General features: G+C 42.9%; 1 protein-coding gene across 5 annotated transcripts in view; it reads right to left on the minus strand.

Annotated features, from left to right (window-relative positions):
• LOC115793145 (protein FAM13A-like) overlaps window positions 1–17,525 on the minus strand; it is a 22,890-nt gene extending 5,365 nt beyond the window's left edge. Inside the window, exons 1-10 of one of the 5 annotated variants that reach the window (XM_030747968.1) lie at window positions 17,249–17,470; window positions 16,617–16,818; window positions 15,028–15,237; window positions 9,517–9,697; window positions 7,729–7,834; window positions 7,195–7,316; window positions 3,162–3,383; window positions 2,682–2,793; window positions 2,376–2,461; window positions 1,573–1,645 (exon numbers count right to left, since the gene is read on the minus strand). In XM_030747968.1, coding sequence (XP_030603828.1) covers window positions 1,573–1,645; window positions 2,376–2,461; window positions 2,682–2,793; window positions 3,162–3,383; window positions 7,195–7,316; window positions 7,729–7,834; window positions 9,517–9,697; window positions 15,028–15,237; window positions 16,617–16,818; window positions 17,249–17,278 — 1,344 coding nt within the window. In that variant the 5' untranslated portion in view covers window positions 17,279–17,470. Of the gene's footprint in view, window positions 1–1,572; window positions 1,646–2,375; window positions 2,462–2,681; window positions 2,794–3,161; window positions 3,384–7,194; window positions 7,317–7,728; window positions 7,904–9,516; window positions 9,698–15,027; window positions 15,238–16,616; window positions 16,819–17,248 lie in introns of all 5 variants that reach the window. The other 4 variants (XM_030747967.1, XM_030747966.1, XM_030747969.1 and 1 more) reach the window with 4 other exon arrangements.
• Between the last annotated feature and the right edge of the window lie 106 nt (window positions 17,526–17,631).

Raw genomic sequence — 17,631 nt, forward strand, 5'->3', positions numbered from 1 at the left:
GATCACCTGATTCGCCTGTTTATGGGCAGTGCGTGAGAATATGACCAGCCCCCAGAAGAGATATCACATCCCTAAATCCACATGGTTTTCCTCCTAACCGGCATTCCCAACACTTCTGCTGCTGCTCTGCCTCCACATGGATTATTCATCATGCGTGGAAGAAGAGGGGTGGTAGGAATACCTCTCATGTCATTGCGTGTGGTGCGGGGGTGTGTGTGCAAGAAAAGAGAGAGGTTCAATATATGACGAGGTGTTTCCACAGCAACGTCAAGCTGAAGCAAGGAGTCTGTTTAATGGAGCTGTGGGGAGTCACGAAGCTGTTTGTATCGGTGAGTGTGTGCAAGTGGGTGAATACGCAGTGAATTCTGATGCTGATATGCAGAGCGAAAAAAAATAAAGATCTGTAAATGCACCTACATCAAAAAAAATTCTGAGCTCAGTACGGAGATTATAAAGAACACTGGCATTTTATCCTAATCTAGATTCTCTGACACTACCACCACCATCATCATCATCATCATCATCATCACCATCATCACCACATACAGATACAGGATTGGCTTCTTATTTCTCACCCTCCTTGGTTGTTCATTCATTAAAAAATAAATAAAAAAATAGAGGGGTTTTGTGCGTCACAGAGGAGGTGGAAGGATGTAAGGGAGGCGAAGATGTGAGGCTATCATTACTAAAGCACAGCACCCACAGGCAGGGAGGCTTGCTCCCAGATACACACACACTCAGCAGAGGTATCACCCATCCTGGGGACATAAATAGTGTTCACTTGCGTATCTATAAAGAAGGAGGAGCGCTTATGTCACCTCTTGCGTTGCTCCCTATGCAACCGTCATGCCTGTCAAGAGAATCACTACATCCTCCTCCTTTTCGCCTCAGAAGGAACAAAGAGCTTAACCGCTGTTAATGCCCCATTCCCAAAGCCTACTTACTGACACACACATCATTGTGGGCAACCACACACTCTTATATATATTTATATATATATGGAAACATTTGGGTTATAATAAATACCTTTCCTGTTATCTTTGATCACCACACAAACTGATTTCTTCCATCAATAGTTTGAATAGTTAAACGTCAAGAAAAGTTTGTATTCAAAAATAACAAATTTTAACAGACTGTATAGCAACTGCCACCACTGTTATCACCATCATCCAGCTGAGTGACTCAGTGTTTAGCTACTGCTTAAATGACTATGGCTGAATCTGCTAACCACTCTGTGTGCTTCCCTTCATATTTATCTGGTATGAGATTTCAATTTTACACTTTGTTTTGATCTAAAATCTTAGATGAGCTGCCTGAACTTCAAGGCTCTCTCTCATTCGCTTCTCTTTCTCTCTCTGTAAGTGGCAGTTTTTTTAGTGCACTACATTAAGCCAGCCTTCAGCCCAGGGCTTCCCTTTTTGTTCAATCTTTGTGCATCTTTGTGGATGTTCTAAATGTGCATCACTTGACTACAGAACTGACTTGGCTGTCACAGAATGGTTGAACTGGTGAAAAAAAATATGGAAATTAACTGGACATGGCAACTAATAGTGTTTAGAAAGTCTTATTTACCTTCCATTCAGACACTGTGGTTTTGTCTTCTGTCTTACACTTGAAGCTGAGCGAGGGGCTGCAAAAGAAAATTCTGTCAACAAAAAGGCAAATACAATTAATATAAATACATGGTCACTATCAATTAGAATTTAATACTCTTCATATTGTACTCTCTCTGTTATAATCAATGCAGATCTGCTCACAGATAGGACTGCTGCTCTGTAGCCAGAGGGTTAGCTGGCACTGCCATTAAGGGCATGGCTTATTCATGTCTGACATCAGTGGGGCATAACTGAAATGACTCATCCGTAAACAAAAATTCAGCTTGCCACCATAGTAGGTCAGTCACATCTAGCTAGATAGTCTGTTCCACGTGAGCCCCTGTGGCGTGTCAGTGTTATTTAGACTGGAATTATATCACAACCATGACTTTGAGCAGCACACTGTTCCCATAACCCACTTCTAAACTGACTGCAGGGCTTAGAGATGAGCTGAACTAAGACAACCCAAGCAGCAATATGCAGGGAAAAAAAAAACCTATTACAGAATCCAAAGGAATCAGATAACATTTAAATGCTACAAGACTGCTAATATAAATCCTAATTCTCTTTGATTTTTGGAATAAATCTTAAAACTTGAAATAGCTGATAGAGTGGAGTCTGAAATTAACAGTGTCGCATTGACTTAAATGTTTTGCTATCTGACAAGCCCCATAAACAAACAGGGTTATAAAACAGAACAAAGCAAAATAAATAAATAAATAACACAGATGCAACAAAATGTCATCTCCTGTTGTCTTCACGGAGAATCGTTCCTCTCACCTCTCTGTGGGTTGTTTCAGTGTTTGGGTTTTGCTCTGTGTGTCATTCTCTGAAATAGATGAAATGTGTCCTCTGTCTGTAGAAGCCTGAAAAACAGTTTAGTCTGAGTCATACAATGTTTCAGACACCTAATGAGCTGTTAAAAATGTATTAGATTTCTATAATGCTGTTACTTAACAGTAGAAATAAATCTGAAAGACTAGAGAGATAGTGAGTGCAAACAGCTGGAGACTGTGTATGTGAAAAAAGAGAAATATAATTAAAAAAAAGAAGATGTGAAAGAAAAACAAAGAAATGAATACACACCGCAGAACAATCATCTTTGAGGGATGAGGAAAGGATCCTTCCATCTGCTACCATTTCTTTCTTTTCTTTCTCCTTCGCTACTGAGGTGAGCTCTGACCTCTGTGATAAGGAGCTGTTGATAAAGAAAAATGTTTGAAGAAGGCCGATGCAATAAACTAAAGATCTTTTTTTATCTTCTCATAATAATGTGACCAGGCATAATGCAGATGTGACCTTGTCAAAAAGTATGCTAAAGAGTCCTTAGGCAAGACACTGAAGCCCAAATTGCCCTTGATGCCTATTCATCAGAGAGTGCATGACTGTTAGAAAGTGCTTAAGGCGTAGAATCAAGTGCTGTATGAATAAATGTGGTGAATATGGCCTGTAGTAAACAGTGCTTTGAATGTGGAGTTAGACTTAGAGTAGAAAAGTACTACATTCAGTACCATAATCTGTGTGTTTAAAGAAGAAAAAGGGAAGATATATCGGAAACACACTCACCCCAGGGTGGTACACTCCATCTCTGATGCTTCCCCCTGGATGCTCTGAGATGGTCTGCTCTGTGGTTGATGGTCTGGCCCTGGGTCAGTAGGGCAGGAGAGCACACTGCCTGCCTCCGCACTTTCACTGTTCTCGTCCAGAACCTCCTGGTCTGCAATCAGCTTCTGAATGTCAGTACTGACGTCAGAGCTGTTTTCACAGCCCTGCGCTGGTGTGTCAGAACTATGAAGAGACAGAGAGAATAGTGCAAGATGAGAAGGGAGAGAAAACACTTTCTAATGAGGCAACCTATTTAAAGTGTTACAGAAATTACAGAAAGCAACAAGGTATTAATAAGAACTGCAATTCTGAAGCTACAAACCTTGATAAAGTTAAAACTGAGAAGAGTTTTAAATAAGTTAAATAGCCTGACTATCAGATCCAAATGCTTGGTGAACCTTTTTTTTTTACCTAAAATGGTGGTGACTGAACAATCCATCATAGAACAAACAGTCTAACTAAAAACACAATCCATATTTCAACACAGAGGACGATAAATACCAGGAGTTTTTACTGGAAGGCAGTCCTTAATCATTTTTCCTCTTGGTTCATTTCTCATCCATGAGGCAATAGTAAAACATATTTTAGCATTATTACAATTTTCAGTACAACACGTTACAATATTGGGTCCCTTTAATAGACTTGAAGCCAATGAAAAACAAATAAAAATTCAAACCAGGTCAGGGTACTAAATTAAAAGACACACACACATTCTTAAATTGGTGAGAGGAAAAAAACTGAAGTAGATCATGTTGCATCTGCAGGAGTACAAGTCACGTAAAATCTACAAACAAGTTTGTAAGTGTATTATCGCGGAGCTAAAACTGCTGGCCTCTGCAGGAAAACATCCAGGAGGTCTGAATCAGCGGTGCCTGATCTAATGTTACACCATGACACGTCTCATAAAACTCTGATGAGCTGCCCTCAGCAAAAACAAGCACAACTGATTTACCAAATGAATTATGCCTCAATTTTCCCTTCTTCAAACATCCTCTATATTAACAGAGGCTAATCAAGAGCAGCAAGAACAGACGTCTGAAAACTGCAGACAACACCACCTCACCAAATGGCATTAATAAAACCATAAAATACACAAATGTCTTTTTTGACAGACAACAGCACCATAATAACCGTTTTACATATTAATGATTCCTGCTGCAAAGCAAATACATATGTCCACTGGGTCTAAAGCTACCTTGTATGAACGCACTCACTTGCAGAAGATTGCAGAGCCATGGTTGTTGTCCCTGATGCTGAAGCAAATGAGACAAGAAAACATATTCTGACAAATTTCCTCCACTTACAACATTCTGCAGTTCCCATATGACAGTAAACAGTTTGCTGCTTTGGGTGGATGGAGAAAGTCAAAGAGGTAAAAAAGAAAAGAGCACAGACGATGGGTGCTTAATGATAAAAAATAATGCCTGGAGGCAGAGAACTGACCCATTATGGGTACCCAGCCCCGGCCCCCCCCCCCCCCCCCCCCCCCCCTCCACACACACACACACTTCCGCGTTCAGCTGTGCATACAGACAGACAGAAATATGAGCTCCCAGATAGAAGCACTTGGTCATATTCAGGGTCAGCAGTGCCAGTTCTAGCACAGCAGTAGGTGGAAGTAGGCCAGAGAGGATAAGACCTGAAAGAACACACTAACTGACAAAAACAGATACAAGATGGCAAATGGGGGCTACATAAATTATGTTCAAACAAAGTTTGAAACTCCGTTGGAATGATTATTTAAAAAAAACATGACCTAATAAGGAAGCCAACAAATCCCATTATACAAAAAAAAAAAAAAACTTCCTTAAACCAGACATTTAGACTAGACTTGAAATTTTTCAGGTGCATGAAATGAGTGCAAGGACCTGGAGAATATCACTGGACTATGCAGGAGTATTAGAGAAGGACTGGGAAATATGACTTAAGTAATGAGCTGATTAAATACCATGTTTTTTTCTTAGCATGATTCAATATATTTATAATGCTATCTTGTGTAACTGGAAAAAGTCAGAATAGACACCTGTTTTGAAATTAAACCCTTTGGAGATATAATTAGAGCAGGACTGTGCAGGGGTCAAAACACTGCCAGACAGCATAGCATGCAAAGGCCAGGCCTCTTTCCCAGTGACAGATCCCAGTCTGGCACATGCATATGCAAAAATAACAAATGTCCCTTTCTAGCTTGTTTATGCAAAAGGTAAACGTTTTGGAAACGATGAAAAATGCAAATACTTGACATGGATAATGTGCTGCTCTTAAGTTAGGAAACAAATAACTGAGCAAAACACAATTTCACTCCTTTGTCACCTTATTGTTGATATATAACTTGGACCTTCTTATTTAGCTATAGAATTGAAACTAATAAAGAAAGATGAAAAACTCTGTACCCTTGATTTCAATATTAGCTCTAGAAGGACAGTTGGAATGATTCAACATCTTATGCTTGCAGAACAGATGAGAGTGGGAAGCTGTTGATGAAAAATTATTGATATTTGTTTGTCCTATTAGAGCAAAACAAAACACTCAGATTTTGTCAGAAGCAATGAGAACACATAAACATGACTTGGAGTAGCTTCTTCTAGAAACTTGTCAGTGACTGATTTTACAGGTTTGAATCTCAAAATGATCATATAAAATTATGAGATAGATTCTTAGATAACTCTTCTTAGAACTCATTAAATCCACAAAATATGTACAATGTCAGTGTCAATTTTATACAGCGCATTTCATTACACGTAACCTCGATGTGCTTACCATTAAAGATAAAAACATAAAAACTATCCAGCTCTAAAATGTCTTGAAGCAATGAAAACAAGAAAACAAAACTTTACAAAGAAATAAAATGCAAGTTAACAAACACACACACAAACACAAAAAGTTATGAGAGGTCTAACTGGGTTATAGACAGTGAGTAAAAATGTACTTTGGAGGTGAGGGGGGGAAGAAGAAGTGACTTCAGCAGTGAGGTAATATGTTTAAATTTTTGTGTACATGTAAAGAGTATGGCTGCTGCATTTTGAACAAGCTGAAGCTGTCCTACTGATGATTTGGATAGTGGCAAATTCAGTGTTACAGTATTCTAATATGATTAATGTGAATGCATGGACCACACACAAGTCACCTTTTTCTGTCCTGAGCTAAATAAGACATATCTTATGGCATACAGTCAGCTAGACTGACTGACATGATTTTTGTGCATCAACATGAGTTGTGGAAATGAACTGAGAGCTTTGCTGCCAACTCTTCACTATTTTTCCTGGAAAAGACACATACAAGATGCACATTTGATCCCACATACTGTAGCTGCTCAGCTATTGATGTCTGCTCTTTAAACTGACACAAATGGGTAGTGTAACAACAGTCTGGTCTGCCTGACATATGGCTGTGAGCTTGATCCATCTTCATTAGCCTGAAGTCATCTGATGACATTCTTTCATCATCACAGTGTAAACTACAACCATTTGTCTTTAAAATGACAAGAAGAAAAAAAATGTGCTTCAAGCAGAACTCTCATTTACACAAAGATAAGATACCAAACAACTTTTCTCATATACAATGACAATCACAAAATTACCCAGCAAGTGTATGTGACAACTGTCCTAACTAAGTAATACAGGACACAGAGAATATAATTTAATGTCCAATTTACAACCTTGCAGCAAAGCTTATTCACAGCTAAAAAATAAAAAAGATAACGGCAACACATAGACTCTCTCTGGGAGACAGCAACGTTTGGTACTATTTTTACTGGCCATTAGAATGAAAGGCCAAATGGGTCAAGCTTTACAAGTAGCAGCACTTTGTCCTTTTGAATACAAATGTTGGTTGACAAAGTTTTTGTAAGGAGGTGCTGTTCTGTAACCAATAGGATCCTTGCCTTAAAAGGACCTGAATTGAAATGAGGCAAAAGGTCCTAGCTCCTTATCTATCTATCTATCTATCTATCTACAAAATTCAAAAGCTAAATGACATTACTACTACATGACAGTACCTGTTGAGGCGAGACTGCAGCCGTATTGTCTGGTTAGCAGCACTGGTCAATGACATTGACACATTCTCTCCCCCCAACCTGCCGACACTGCTGTGGTCTGAGTAACAGCTGCTGGGTCGGACCTACCAAGGACATCAACAGTAAACACACAAACACACCACTAGAGACAGATGACAAACCATTAAAGGACTTCTTTTTTTTTTTTTTGCATCTTCTGCATTTACTACACATTTCTACAGTTTAAACTGCTTTCAAGTCAGCTGAAACGCCACAACAAAGGCTTTACTATAACAGCCTCCTGCAGAAATCCCACTTCCAGTTTAAAGATGTATAACATACAATAAATAATATGCATAAATAATTATTGCCTATGACACACAAAATTTATTTAAAATATCTGTAAAATAAAGGAAGGTTTTCTGAAGGAACAGACAGACTTTTCATAACATGAAGTATCCTGTATATCATGAGTTAAAAGGCTGGTATAACTATGAGTTCAAACTAAATAGACACAAGTTCAAAAACAGAATTTACCTCAAAGTGTGAAAGAGCAGAGAGAGCAGGAGGAGGAGGTGAGGTTGAGGCAGTCAAGGAGCCCACTGAGTCCTCAGATGGAGCTGGAAGGAGAGCCTTTGCACGCCTGAGGAGATGGAGCAACAGGGCATTACATACACTCTGTTCCTCCAGCATCCTGGGTCCTGCTGTAACACTGGGAAAACAAAGGGATAAGGGTACAAGAACACAATGTCATATATACTGTATAATGCATTGTGTATTGAAAATGTCCTCCTTTATAAGCTGTAAACATATTAGAAAAGGGCCCCATCTAGTGGACAGAGGCATATACAGCAGCAAACTGAGAAATTGGTTTGAGTGCATTAGGGACTTGATGCATCTAACACTGACATTTCCCTCTGACAAAAGTAAACAACTATAAAGTCTCACTTTGGCACAGGAAACATCCACTTAAATTAAATTTCAGATAATAATATACAGTGCAGTAATCCCCACCTTACTTCAAAATAGAATGTCTTGCATGTTTACATTACGCTGCAACTTCTTTTCAATATACTGTGTTATTGTTGACACCAACTTCTCTGTTTTTCTTCAGCGTAAACAACAGGAATAAGTTAATCCCCTATGAAGAGAGTGTGAAAATGTGCCTATATATTAACAGATGTGAGTTTACAGGCCTGTTGGGTCAGTATCTGACAGATTCTATAACAGACACATAAAATGAAACAAAGAGGTTTAGATGACAAATATAATAGTTAAGGTGGCAGGCGCTGATGAAGAAGACTGTCCCACATGCTGCATGGCATTTAAAACCAAGGAACAAGCAAAAAAAAAAAAAAAAAAAAAAGAAGAAATATAGTTTAAAAGCTACTTTTTGAGCAAATTCATAACAGCTGGACATCTTTTTTGCAGTCTTTCATTCCCTAATTGTTTTCATTTAATCCATTTCACCATTCCTCGGGTCTTTTGTTAGTGTTCTAATTCCTGTGAAACCAGAAGCAAAAAAGCACACAACATTTTCCAGGTCTCCAGAATTACCAGAACTCAAACCCGCCCCCGTATTTTTTTCCAAACCACCGGTGCCAACTCCGCCCCCCCAAACCAACTCTTTGTACTCTGCCTATAATCACCAGACATTTTCCCCACAAATGCACAACTTTATGGCATGACTAACACCACATTCCACTGACATGATGTTAACGGTCAGAAAAAACTGGGATGGCAAAGGCAATACTGAGGGTGTGAAGGGCGGGGAAACTGTTTAAAAAATGCTGACAATTATAAGAGGGATGGAAACTCGAGCAACGAAAGTTGCTCTACGTTTTTACTCCCCGGGGTTGTGCTTGTTTATAGTGATGGCTGAGTTTTGTAAACAGGAAGGGAGAAACAACCGGCAAAATCCTGATGACCCCTATCTATCTCTTTATGTGACATACTCTGTATTATTAACCACAGTTCACACCCATTTCCTTAAAGGGACCAACCCAGCTCCATCCAACAGACACACACAGCCACTGAGGCATCTGAACTGTTTCAGAAACTTTGTAGGTTGCCATCAGGACAAAAAGGCAGAGTTTTTTCTACAGCTGAACGTGGGAAAAACAAAACTGACTAGAAACCAGAACCACAAACCTCTTCAAAACTAAATGGTGAAACAAAAAAAAACAAAAAAATGTATGTATTGCACAACACATAGTTTTGAGTTACCAAACTCTTTGGTTGAGGTTGGTGTGCTCAGAGTGAAACCTTGCATCCCACTGTAGCTTTGGGGAGGATTTGAATGTGGAATTAATAACTGCAACTTACTGAAATATACAAGGACCAAAGATGGTTGCCAGATTTTCCACAGGCATGTGGTTCGACTGGCTGTGAGCGGCCACTTTACATAGAAAGTAGATGAGGTAAGACAAAATATTAAGGCTGTCATCTGGGATTTGGCAAAGCTTTTCACTCAGACTTTGGTTCATCTTCTCCTCATCTGTGTATCCTAAAAAAGAAGCAAACAAACAAAAAAACAGAGTAACATGTATATTTCTGACTTTAAATTACATTATTATTATCATAATAATGAGGGTGAGGGTCCAGACAAAGAGCGGTTCAGAAGACCCTTATGAGGGAAAAAACAAGGGAACAGTTTACCCTGCCCGGGATAGGGTTACCGGGGCCCCACCCTGGAGCCAGGCCTGGGGAGGGAGCTCGAGGGAGAGCGTCTGGTGGCCAGGCATTAGCCCGTGGTGCTTGGCCGGGCGCAGCCCGAAGAGGTTACATGGGCCCGCCCTCCTGCAGGCCCACCACCCGCAGGAGGTGTCGTAGGGGTCGGGTGCAATGTGTGTCGGGCGGTGGCCGAGGGCGGAGGCCCTGGCGGACCGATCCCCGGCTATCGAAACTGGCTGTTGGGACATGGAATGTCACCTCTCTGGTGGGGAAGGAGCCTGAGCTAGTGCGTGAGGTTGAGAGATACCAGCTAGACATAGTTGGGCTCACCTCAACGCATGGCCTGGGCTCTGGAACCAGTCTCCTGGAGAAGGGCTGGACTCTGTTCCAGTCTGGAGTTGCCCTCGGTGAGAGGCGGCGAGCTGGGGTGGGTATTCTTGTATCCCCCCGGCTTGCTGCCTGTACGTCGGAGTTTTCACCGGTGGACGAGAGGGTAGTTTCCCTGCGCCTTCGGGCTGGGGAACGGGTCCTGACTGTTGTTTGCGCTTATGCGCCGAATGACAGTTCAGGGTACCCACCCTTTTTGGAGTTGCTGGGTGGGGTGCTGGAGAGTGCTCCATCTGGTGACTCCATAGTCTTGCTGGGAGACTTCAACGCTCACGTGGGCAATGACAGTGAGACCTGGAGGGGCGTGATTGGGAGGAACGGCCTGCCCGATCTGAACCCGAATGGTGTTTTGTTATTGGACTTCTGTGCAAACCACAGTTTGTCCATAACAAACACCGTGTTCGAACACAAGGATGTCCATAAGTGCACATGGCACCAGGACACCCTAGGTCGCAGGTCGATGATCGATTTTGTAATCGTATCATCAGATCTGCGGCCGTATGTTTTGGACACTCGGGTGAAGAGAGGAGCTGAGCTGTCAACTGATCACCACCTGGTGGTGAGTTGGATCAGGTGGCGGGGGAAGATGCTGGACAGACCTGGCACACCTAAACGTATTGTGAGGGTGCGCTGGGAACGCCTGGCAGAAGCCCCAGTCCGGGAGATCTTCAACTCCCACCTCCGGCAGAACTTCGACAGCATTCCGAGGGAGGCTGAGGACATTGAGTCCGAATGGACCATGTTCCGCACCTCCATTGTTGAGGCGGCTGCTCAGAGCTGTGGCTGCAAGGTGGTTGGTGCCTGTCGTGGTGGTAACCCCCGAACCAGATGGTGGTCACCGGAGGTGAAGGGAGCCATCAAGCTGAAGAAAGAGTCCTATCGGGCTTGGTTAGCCTGTGGGACTCCGGAGGCAGCTGACAGGTATCGACAGGCCAAGCGGAATGCAGCTCGGGTAGTGGCCAAAGCAAAAACTCGGGTGTGGGAGGAGTTCGGTGAGGCTATGGAAAAAGACTTTCGGACGGCATCGAAGCGATTCTGGCAAACCGTCAGGCGACTCAGGAGGGGAAAGCAGTGCTTCACTCACACTGTTTATAGTGCGGGGGGGGGTGCTGCTGACTTCAACTGAGGCTATAGTCGGACGGTGGAAGGAATACTTCGAGGACCTTCTGAATCCCACTGACACGCCTTCTGTAGTGGAAGCAGAGTCTGGGGATGAGGGGGATGACTTGACCATCACTGGGGGTGAGGTCACTGAGGTAGTTAAACAACTCCTTGGTGGCAGAGCCCCTGGGGTGGACGAGATTCGCCCTGAGTTCCTGAAGGCTCTGGATGTTGTAGGGCTGTCTTGGTTGACACGCCTCTGCAACATCGCGTGGAGATCTGGGGCAGTGCCATTGGATTGGCAGACCGGGGTGGTGGTCCCCATCTTTAAGAAGGGAGACCGGAGGGTGTGCTCCAACTTTCGGGGGATCACACTCCTCAGCCTCCCTGGTAAGGTCTATGCCAGGGTGCTGGAAAGGAGGGTGCGTCCGTTAGTCGAACCTCGGATTCAGGAGGAACAATGCGGTTTTCGTCCTGGTCGTGGAACGCTGGACCAGCTCTTTATCCTCTCAAGGATATTCGAGTGTGCGTGGGAGTTTGCCCAACCAGTCTACATGTGCTTTGTGGACTTGGAGAAGGCATTCGACCATGTTCCTCGGGGTGTTCTTTGGGAGGTTCTGCGGGAGTATGGGGTGTCTGGCCCATTGTTGCGGGCCATTCAGTCCTTGTACAACCACAGTGAGAGCTTGGTCCGTATAGCCGGTAATAAGTCGGATTTGTTTCCTGTGGGTGTTGGACTCCGTCAGGGCTGCCCTTTGTCACCGATTCTGTTCATAATTTTTATGGACAGAATTTCTAGGCGTAGCCAGGTGGCGGAAGGCTTCTTCCTTGGTGGCCTCAGAGTCACATCTCTGCTTTTTGCAGATGATGCGGTTCTGTTGGCTTCATCACGGGGGGGCCTCCAGCTCGCAGTGGAACGGTTCGCAGCCGAGTGTGAAGCGGCTGGCATGAGAATCAGCACCTCTAAGTCTGAGGCCATGGTCCTCAGCCGGAAAAGGGTGGAGTGCCATCTCCGGCTCAGGAACGAGTTCTTGCCTCAAGTGGAGGAGTTTAAGTATCTCGGGGTCTTGTTCACGAGTGATGGGAGAAGGGAACGGGAGATCGACAGGCGGATCGGGGCTGCTTCTGCAGTGATGCGGACGCTGCACCGGTCCGTCGTGGTGAAGAGGGAGCTTAGCGTAAAAGCGAGGCTCTCGATTTACCGGTCGATCTACGTTCCTACCCTCACCTATGGTCACGAGCTTTGGGTAGTGACCGAAAGAATAAGATCGCGAATACAAGCGGCAGAAATGAGTTTCCTTCGAAGGGTGGCTGGCCTCTCCCTTAGAGATAAGGTGAGGAGTGCGGCCATCCGGGAGGGGCTCGGAGTAGAGCCGCTGCTCCTCCACATCGAAAGGAGCCAGTTGAGGTGGCTTGGGCATCTGATTAGGATGCCTCCTGGCCGCCTCCTGGGTGAGGTGTTCCGGGCATGTCCCACCGGGAGGAGGCCCCGTGGTAGACCCAGGACACGCTGGAGAGATTGTGTATCTCGGCTGGCCTGGGAACGCCTTGGGGTCCCTCCGGATGGGCTGGAGGAGGTGGCTGGGGAGAGGGAAGCTTGGGCTTCTCTGCTTAGGCTTCTGCCCCCGCGACCCGGCCCCGGATAAGCGGAAGAAAATGGATGGATGGATGGATATTATTATCATAAGCATCTATAAGATTTCATAAGAATTCACACTGAATAGTTCTTCTTAAAGCACGCCTTGTGTCTCTAGTTCTTTGAGATGGGCACTGCCAACAGGTGTTTCATTTTACTGAGTAAATAATTAATTGGCTGCTCAGTGCACAATTGATTAAATAGCTGATGATAGCTGTGTCTATTATTACAGTGGTTAACATTGAACACATAAGATGCCTGAGATTAATTTACACTCCCCAGACACTTTATTAGGTATACCATTCCAGTACCAAGTTGAGCCCCCCTTTTGCATTCAGAACTGCTTTAATTCTTCATGGCATAGATTCAAAAAGGTGCTAGAAACATTCCTCAGAGATTTTGGTCCACACTGACATGATAGCCTCACACAGTTGCTGCAGATTTGCAAGCTACATTTCCATGATGTGAATCCCTCATTCCACCACGTCCCAAATCTGCTCTCTTTGGCTTGAGATCTGGTGACTGTAGAGGCCATTTAAGTACAATGAACTCATTGCCATGTTCAAGAAACCAATTTGAGATGATCTGAAATTTGTGGTCATAGTCTGTGGTGTTTAAATGATACTCAGTTGGTATTAAGTGGCCCAAAGTGTGTCAAGAAAATATCCCCCACACATTACAAGACCACCTGCTAGATCCATGCGTTCATGTTGTTTCTGTGGGGCATGTATATATATGTCCCGATTCTGACCCTACCACCCAAATATCACAGCAGAAATCCAGACTCATCGGAACAAGCAATGCTTTTTTCCAATCTTAAATTGTCAGATTTTGGTGAGCCCTTGTGAATTGTAGCCTCAGTTTCCTGTTCTCAGCTGAAAGAAGTGGCACTTGGTGTGGTTTTCTGCTGCTGCAGCCCATCTGCTTCAGGGCTCAATGTGCTGAGTGTTCAGAGATGCTGGTTGTGATGAGTGGTTACTTGAGTTATTGTTGCCTTCCTATAAGCTCAAAGTAGTCTGGCCATTCTCCACTGACCTCTGACATCAACAAGAGAACTGCTGCTCACTGGATATTTTCTCTTTTTCTAAACCACTCTCTGAAACCCCTAGACGTGCTTGTGTGGGAAAATCCCAGCAGATCAGCAGTTTTTGAACTACTCAAACCAGCCTGTTTGGCACCAACAACTATACCACATTTAAAGTCATTTAAATCATCTTTCTTCCCCCATCTCGATGCTCAGTTTGAAATTCTGCAGGTCACGCTGACAAAGTCTGCATACCTAAACACATTCGGTTACTGTCGTGTGATTGGCTGATTAGATATTTTATTAATTGATTAATGATGAGCTTAACTGGTATGCCTAATGAAGTAGCCAGTGGGTGTATATATATATATATATATATATATATATATATATATATATATATATATATATATATATATATATATATATATATAAATGTATAAGCTACTGCCAACCTCTTATTTCCACTAAGCTAAAATTTGCTCTCCCTTACAGAGGCACACACATTGTAGAAATATAAACATATTAAAACTACAGGCACACCAAATACACTTGTAAATAGCAACCATTGCAAAATTACTCTAACTGGCTTCATTCATTTGTTATCTAGTGTCTTCACAGCTCTGTCATTAATTATCTAAGTTTAGAGGACCTTGATGAATACATAGCAATATAACTTGTCTTTTGATTAGATGCTTTTTTTTTTCCTTTCCTGGGAAATCCATGAATCCCACTGTACCAGAATCTACTGAACTATACAGAGCTCTGCTCTCGGGTTTCAAACATTTTCACCAAAAAATTCTGATGACCCATTTTTAGTTTGCAAGACATGCTCTCTTTGTGTCTCATGTTCCAACTTTGTCTGAAGTTGGAACATGTTTTGATAGGATTTTTTTAAAGGGACACTTGAGTGAGGCTTGATAGCAGCAGGTAGTTTCTCAGCTGCACCAAATTCCCTTTTCAGCTGTTTAAAGCTGAAAGGGGAATTTGGTGGGGTCTTTAAATTTCCTATTACCTGTTAAGCAGAGAACCAGCTGTTTGCGCTGAGGTTCAGGAATGATGGGGACAGGAAGTTCACGAAAGAAAAGTTTTAGGAGTGAGGCTACAGTAGGGACATCTGCCTCATGGTTCAGGTCCACCCTCTCTCCACAGTCCCACCGCTGCCTCAGCTGCCTGGTTCGCACCACTGACCCACACAGACGAAACAGACCTCTGTGCTGCATTCCTGCGATGAGGAAACACATTTAGTTAGTTCTAATCTGACTACTTTTTTTCGGTAAAGAGTAATCTAACGCGTTACTATTGCAATCCAATAATCAGATTAAAGTTACTTATCCAAGTCACTGTGCGTTACTATTTTTGTCATTTTCCTTAGTAAAAAGAAATATTTTTGCTTTCTTCTTGCGTCTTGGGGAGTGACGTCTGGCCGATGCGACAATTCAGTCCCATTTTCAGCATGAGGACAATAACAGCACACAGCGACACAAATGTAAACAATGGACAGAGGAGAGAGATTCGCCTTTTTTAGCTGGAAATACAGGCACTATTTTGAGTTTGTGTCATCTAAAGATGACAACATCAAGGTTAGTTGTGCACTCTGTGCTGGCGACAAAGTGCTATCTAGCTTCAAAAACACTTCAAATTTGAAGAAACATTAGGAGTCACAGCACGGCACAGTCAGACTAGAGCAAGTCCCACCAGGTGGTGCGAAGCAGAGAGCTGCGGCTAATGCAGGAGGCCCCCCCAGCACCCAAACAACAAAAGCTGGACTTCGGTACAAAACCAGTAAGTGGGGGAGAGCTTGAGAAGTTGGTCAGACAGTATTTAGTAGAGGAAATGCTGCCCTTAAACACAGCTCGTTTCGTGGTTGTCATTTTTATGTTGAGGTAGCGAGGGGTGCTGCCGGTGTTGTGCCAAAAATTGATCATCTGCCCTGAAGTGATTTCCAATGTTTCTATGTGCTTTTATGTGTAATTTCTTTACTTATATTGGTAAATAGAGTGCATTCAACATGATTTATGAAGGGCTTACATATAAAATGAAGAAATAACCTGTTTTTCAACAATTTTTAGGAGTCTGTGTTATTGTACCTACATTATAATCAATCCAGTGCTTTTTGGTCACTTAAAATATCTTTATAGAACTGTGATGTTATATTTGTTGGATTTCTGCAGCCTTCTGAGCCATATTTCTGTTTAAAAATACATTTTTAATGTCAATGACAGTTTTTAACCTTGATTAAAAAAATGAATATATAAAAGTCACTTTGCCAAAAATTGATTGCAGTTTCTACCTTGTGACAGAAATGCTGTTTCTCTCTCAAAACGACCTGATATCATTCATGAGAGATATGTTTTACATATGTTTCACAGATTATAGGTCAACAAGTCATTTACAGACATTTAAATACAGGCAGTCATTTTTTTGGCAAATAAAAAAAATCGTTTTTTGGAAGACGATCACTTGTAATCTAACTTAGTTACTTCTAAAGTTAAGTAATCAGTAAAGTAACTAAGTTACTTTTCAAGGGAGTAATCAGCAAGTGTGTGTGTGTGTGTGTGTGTGTGTGGGGGGGGGGGGGGGGGGGGGGGGGGCTGCAATTACCATTCTTATCCAGGTACTCCACCATGTCTTTTAACACCAGGGGTATTCCGCAGACCATCTGGCCTTCGTCTCTCAGTGTTTCCAAGGCAACACCAAACACACACCTGGGTACCACTTCAGGCTCCGTAACCAGGGTGGGAATGAAGGGCTCTGGGCTGACCTTGGCGCTCGGTCTCAGGATTCTCACTGAAGAGGGGTCGCTCTGGATATGATGCAAATGACTCGGAAGTTAAAGTGGTTTACTGTAGTCAATAATCACAGGTGTTTCTATTCTCCTTTTAAAAAGTAGTCAAGTCCTGCGATCCTTAAACTTCCCCATCTGTACCTCATTACCTGGGGGGGTGTTTGACTAGGACTCCAGTGACCCGTGCTGTTGTGAAAACGCTAGCTGTTTAGCATTAAAATTGCACATTCTCTCTGGAGAAAATGACATATTTCCTCAATAAACGAGACCTCCAGGAATAAACGTTAACTCAGTTATATGGGTCCCCCATTTGCTGTGGTTATGTGTGAAGTTGTAGATACTAAAACTTCGTCGGTTTCTTGGACTCTAATATCGAGTTTTGGTAGGTAATTTAAAAAAAAAAAAAGACTGAAATAAGAAGCAAATTTCTACCTCAAGCGAAACTTACACAGAGAGATAACGAAGCGCTCGCTCCCATTTTCAGCTCAGCGAACCGGAGCAGTTCTCTTTTGAAATGTAGACAAATCTTTCCCTCCTCGACATGACGATCCGCTCTCTGAAACCATCTGAAAGCCCGACGTACGACTACTAATTACTGCCATGGCCCTCGCATCCCAACGTGAGCTGTCCAGTGGCAGGCGACTGCTGTTGCTAAAATGGAGTTGTTAGCGTACTTCTCACCGTTACGATGGCTCCCCCCTGGAAAATTGTTTAGGTTGCTAATCACGTGACACAAGTGTAACCATGGTGACGTGTGTGGTAAAGAGAAGCCGAACGGTTTGGGACCAGGATGCTGCAGCTGATGTAGGTTAGACGGAGAATGTTGGAATT

Source organism: Archocentrus centrarchus, chromosome 15, assembly GCF_007364275.1.
Source record: "Archocentrus centrarchus isolate MPI-CPG fArcCen1 chromosome 15, fArcCen1, whole genome shotgun sequence".
NCBI lineage: Eukaryota > Metazoa > Chordata > Actinopteri > Cichliformes > Cichlidae > Archocentrus > Archocentrus centrarchus.